The following is a 6,000-nucleotide window of genomic DNA, read 5'->3' on the forward strand; positions in this document are numbered from 1 at the left end:
GATGTGTTTAACACTTTTTTGGTTACTACATGATTCCATATGTGTTATTTCATAGTTTTGATGTTTCCACTATTTTTCTAGAATGTAGAAAATAGTAAAAATTAAGAAAAACCCTTGAATGAGTAGGTGTTTCAAAACTTTTGACTGGTACTGTGTATGCATATAGTGTATTTATGCTCCGGACTTCGACATTGCTCGTCCTAATATTTATGTATTTCTTTATTCCATTATTTAACTTTTAGATCTGTGTGTATTGTTAGATATTATTGTACTGTTGGAGCTAAGAACACAAGCATTTATCTAGATACTACTTTACTGTTGGAGCTAGAAACACAAGCATTTATCTAGATATTACTGCACTGTTGGAGCTAGGAACACAAGCATTTATCTAGATACTACTGTACTGTTGGAGCTAGGAACACAAGCATTTAGTTAGATATTACTGTACTGTTGGAGCTAGAAACACAAGCATTTATCTAGATATTACTGCACTGTTGGAGCTAGAAACACAAGCATTTAGTTAGATATTACTGTACTGTTGGAGCTAGAAACACAAGCATTTATTTAGATACTACTGTACTGTTGGAGCTAGGAACACAAGCATTTAGTTAGATATTACTGTACTGTTGGAGCTAGAAACACAAGCATTTATCTAGATATTACTGCACTGTTGGAGCTAGAAACACAAGCATTTAGTTAGATATTACTGTACTGTTGGAGCTAGGAACACAAGCATTTAGTTAGATATTACTGCACTGTTGGAGCTAGGAACACAAGCATTTAGTTAGATATTACTGCACTGTTGGAGCTAGAAACACAAGCATTTAGTTAGATACTACTGCACTGTTGGACCTAGGAACACAAGCATTTAGTTAGATATTACTGTACTGTTGGAGCTAGGAACACAAGCATTTAGTTAGATACTACTGCACTGATGGAGCTGGGAACACAAGCATTTAGTTAGATATTACTGCACTGTTGGAGCTAAGAACACAAGCATTTAGTTAGATATTACTGCACTGTTGGAGCTGGGAACACAAGCATTTAGTTAGATATTACTGCACTGTTGGAGCTAGAAACACAAGCATTTAGTTAGATATTACTGCACTGTTGGAGCTAGGAACACAAGCATTTAGTTAGATATTACTGTTGGAGCTAGGAACACAAGCATTTAGTTAGATATTACTGCACTGTTGGAGCTAGGAACACAAGCATTTAGTTAGATACTACTGCACTGTTGGAGCTAGGAACACAAGCATTTAGTTAGATACTACTGCACTGTTGGAGCTAGAAACACAAGCATTTACTTAGATATTACTGCACTGTTGGAGCTAGGAACACAAGCATTTAGTTAGATATTACTGAACTGTTGGAGCTATGAACACAAGCATTTATCTAGATATTACTGCACTGTTGGAGCTAGAAACACAAGCATTTAGTTAGATATTACTGTACTGTTGGAGCTAGAAACACAAGCATTTAGTTAGATATTACTGCACTGTTGGACCTAGGAACACAAGCATTTAGTTAGATATTACTGCACTGTTGGAGCTAGGAACACAAGCATTTAGTTAGATATTACTGAACTGTTGGAGCTATGAACACAAGCATTTAGTTAGATATTACTGCACTGTTGGAGCTAGAAACACAAGCATTTAGTTAGATATTACTGCACTGTTGGAGCTAGGAACACAAGCATTTAGTTAGATATTACTGCACTGTTGGAGCTAGAAACACAAGCATTTAGTTAGATATTACTGCACTGTTGGAGCTAGAAACACAAGCATTTAGTTAGATATTACTGCACTGTTGGAGCTAGAAACACAAGCATTTAGTTAGATATTACTGCACTGTTGGAGCTAGAAACACAAGCATTTAGTTAGATACTACTGAACTGTTGGAGCTAGGAACACAAGCATTTAGTTAGATATTACTGCACTGTTGGAGCTAGAAACACAAGCATTTAGTTAGATATTACTGCACTGTTGGAGCTAGAAACACAAGCATTTAGTTAGATATTACTGTACTGTTGGAGCTAGAAACACAAGCATTTAGTTAGATATTACTGCACTGTTGGAGCTAGGAACACAAGCATTTAGTTAGATATTACTGCACTGTTGGAGCTAGGAACACAAGCATTTACTTAGATATTACTGCACTGTTGGAGCTAGAAACACAAGCATTTAGTTAGATACTACTGCACTGTTGGAGCTAGGAACACAAGCATTTAGTTAGATATTACTGCACTGTTGGAGCTAGAAACACAAGCATTTAGTTAGATATTACTGTACTGTTGGAGCTAGAAACACAAGCATTTAGTTAGATATTACTGAACTGTTGGAGCTAGGAACACAAGCATTTAGTTAGATATTACTGAACTGTTGGAGCTAGGAACACAAGCATTTAGTTAGATATTACTGCACTGTTGGAGCTAGGAACACAAGCATTTAGTTAGATATTACTGAACTGTTGGAGCTATGAACACAAGCATTTAGTTAGATACTACTGTACTGTTGGAGCTAGAAACACAAGCATTTAGTTAGATATTACTGCACTGTTGGAGCTAGGAACACAAGCATTTAGTTAGATATTACTGCACTGTTGGAGCTAGAAACACAAGCATTTAGTTAGATATTACTGAACTGTTGGAGCTAGGAACACAAGCATTTAGTTAGATATTACTGCACTGTTGGAGCTAGAAACATAAGCATTTAGTTAGATATTACTGCACTGTTGGAGCTAGAAACACAAGCATTTAGTTAGATATTACTGCACTGTTGGAGCTAGGAACACAAGCATTTAGTTAGATACTACTGCACTGTTGGAGCTAGGAACACAAGCATTTAGTTAGATATTACTGCACTGTTGGAGCTAGAAACACAAGCATTTAGTTAGATATTACTGCACTGTTGGAGCTAGAAACACAAGCATTTAGTTAGATATTACTGCACTGTTGGAGCTAGAAACACAAGCATTTAGTTAGATATTACTGAACTGTTGGAGCTAGAAACACAAGCATTTAGTTAGATACTACTGCACTGTTGGAGCTAGAAACACAAGCATTTAGTTAGATATTACTGAACTGTTGGAGCTAGAAACACAAGCATTTAGTTAGATATTACTGAACTGTTGGAGCTAGAAACACAAGCATTTAGTTAGATATTACTGAACTGTTGGAGCTAGAAACACAAGCATTTAGTTAGATATTACTGAACTGTTGGAGCTAGAAACACAAGCATTTAGTTAGATATTACTGAACTGTTGGAGCTATGAACACAAGCATTTAGTTAGATACTACTGCACTGTTGGAGCTAGAAACACAAGCATTTAGTTAGATATTACTGAACTGTTGGAGCTAGGAACACAAGCATTTAGTTAGATATTACTGCACTGTTGGAGCTAGGAACACAAGCATTTAGTTAGATATTACTGAACTGTTGGAGCTAGGAACACAAGCATTTAGTTAGATATTACTGAACTGTTGGAGCTAGAAACACAAGCATTTAGTTAGATATTACTGAACTGTTGGAGCTAGGAACACAAGCATTTAGTTAGATATTACTGAACTGTTGGAGCTAGGAACACAAGCATTTAGTTAGATATTACTGAACTGTTGGAGCTAGGAACACAAGCATTTAGTTAGATATTACTGCACTGTTGGAGCTAGAAACACAAGCATTTAGTTAGATACTACTGTACTGTTGGAGCTAGGAACACAAGCATTTAGTTAGATATTACTGTACTGTTGGAGCTAGAAACACAAGCATTTAGTTAGATATTACTGAACTGTTGGAGCTAGGAACACTAGCATTTAGTTAGATACTACTGAACTGTTGGAGCTAGGAACACAAGCATTTAGTTAGATATTACTGCACTGTTGGAGCTAGAAACACAAGCATTTAGTTAGATATTACTGAACTGTTGGAGCTAGAAACACAAGCATTTAGTTAGATATTACTGCACTGTTGGAGCTATGAACACAAGCATTTAGTTAGATACTACTGCACTGATGGAGCTGGGAACACAAGCATTTAGTTAGATATTACTGCACTGTTGGAGCTAAGAACACAAGCATTTAGTTAGATACTACTGAACTGTTGGAGCTAGAAACACAAGCATTTAGTTAGATACTACTGAACTGTTGGAGCTAGGAACACAAGCATTTAGTTAGATACTACTGAACTGTTGGAGCTAGAAACACAAGCATTTAGTTAGATACTACTGAACTGTTGGAGCTAGGAACACAAGCATTTAGTTAGATACTACTGCACTGTTGGAGCTAGGAACACAAGCATTTAGTTAGATATTACTGCACTGTTGGAGCTAGGAACACAAGCATTTAGTTAGATACTACTGCACTGTTGGAGCTAGAAACACAAGCATTTAGTTAGATACTACTGCACTGTTGGAGCTAGGAACACAAGCATTTAGTTAGATATTACTGCACTGTTGGAGCTAGGAACACAAGCATTTAGTTAGATATTACTGCACTGTTGGAGCTAGGAACACAAGCATTTAGTTAGATACTACTGCACTGTTGGAGCTAGAAACACAAGCATTTAGTTAGATACTACTGCACTGTTGGAGCTAGGAACACAAGCATTTAGTTAGATATTACTGCACTGTTGGAGCTAGGAACACAAGCATTTAGTTAGATATTACTGTTGGAGCTAGGAACACAAGCATTTAGTTAGATATTACTGCACTGTTGGAGCTAGGAACACAAGCATTTAGTTAGATATTACTGCACTGTTGGAGCTAGGAACACAAGCATTTAGTTAGATATTACTGCACTGTTGGAGCTAGGAACACAAGCATTTAGTTAGATATTACTGCACTGTTGGAGCTAGGAACACAAGCATTTAGTTAGATATTACTGCACTGTTGGAGCTAGAAACACAAGCATTTAGTTAGATATTACTGTTGGAGCTAGGAACACAAGTATTTATCTACACCGGCAATAACAGCTGTTAAATATGTGTATTTTTGACCACTAAAAATGGGATTAATTGATTGATTGAGGCAATAGTGATGACTGTGTTTTCTTTCTCCCCCAGTATACCAGGTCTGTCAGCTCTGGGGAAGCTGGACCCCAAGGAGAGTGAAATGATCATGGAGTATTTCACAACACAGGTGCTGCTGCTGAAGGATAAGGAACGTAAGAAAACACTGTCTGTCTGCCTCTCTGTCTGCCTCTCTGTCTCTCGCTCTCTTTATCTGTCTCTCTCTCTCTCTCTCTCTCTCTCTCTCTCGCTCTCTCCTTATCTGCCTCTCTCTCTCTCTCTATCTGCCTCTCTATCTCGCTCTCTCTCTGTCTGCCTCCTCCTCTGCCTGCCTCTCTGTCTGCCTCTCTGTCTCTCGCTCTCACAATCTGCCTCTATCTCGCTCTCTCTCTATCTGCCTCTCTATCTGCCTCTTTCTCTGTCTGCCTCTCTCTCTCTATCTGCCTCTCTATCTCGCTCTCTCTCTATCTGCCTCTCTATCTGCCTCTTTCTCTGTCTGCCTCTCTATCTCACTCTCTCTCTCTCTGTCTGCCTCTCTATCTCACTCTCTCACAATCTGCCCCTATCTCGCTCTCTCTCTGTTTGCCTCCTCCTCTGTCTGCCTCTCTCTCTCTCTCTCTCTCTCTCTCTCTCTCTCTCTCTCTCTCTCTCTCTCTCTCTCCTCCCTCTCTCTCTCTCTCTCTCTCTCTCTCTCTCTCTCTCTCTCTCTCTCTATCTGCCTCTCTATCTCGCTCTCTCTCTGTCTGCCTCTCTATCTTTCTCTTTCTCTATCTGCCTCTCTATCTCGCTCTCTCTCTGTCTGCCTCTATCTCGCTCTCCCTCTATCTGCCTCTGTCTGTTTCTCTCTCTCTGTCTATTGCTGTCTGTTTGTCTATCTGCCTCTCTATCTCGCTCTTTCTCTGTCTGCCTCTCTCTCTCTCTATCTGCCTCTATCTCGCTCTCTCTCTATCTGCCTCTTTCTCTATCTCGCTCTCTCTCTATCTGCCTCTCTCGCTCT

The 6,000-nt window shown here is 38.8% G+C and overlaps 1 protein-coding gene across 5 annotated transcripts in view; it reads left to right on the forward strand.

Annotated features, from left to right (window-relative positions):
• The window catches only part of aimp1b (aminoacyl tRNA synthetase complex interacting multifunctional protein 1b), a 59,747-nt gene that overhangs the window by 39,490 nt on the left and 14,257 nt on the right, over window positions 1-6,000 (forward strand). For all 5 annotated transcript variants that reach the window (XM_055901216.1, XM_055901217.1, XM_055901215.1 and 2 more), the window contains one exon: window positions 5,058-5,158. In XM_055901216.1, the coding sequence (XP_055757191.1) occupies window positions 5,107-5,158 (52 nt within the window). In that variant the 5' untranslated portion in view covers window positions 5,058-5,106. The remainder of the gene's footprint in view (window positions 1-5,057; window positions 5,159-6,000) is intronic.

The sequence above is a fragment of the Salvelinus fontinalis genome, chromosome 36, assembly GCF_029448725.1.
Source record: "Salvelinus fontinalis isolate EN_2023a chromosome 36, ASM2944872v1, whole genome shotgun sequence".
Taxonomy (NCBI): Eukaryota; Metazoa; Chordata; class Actinopteri; order Salmoniformes; family Salmonidae; genus Salvelinus; species Salvelinus fontinalis.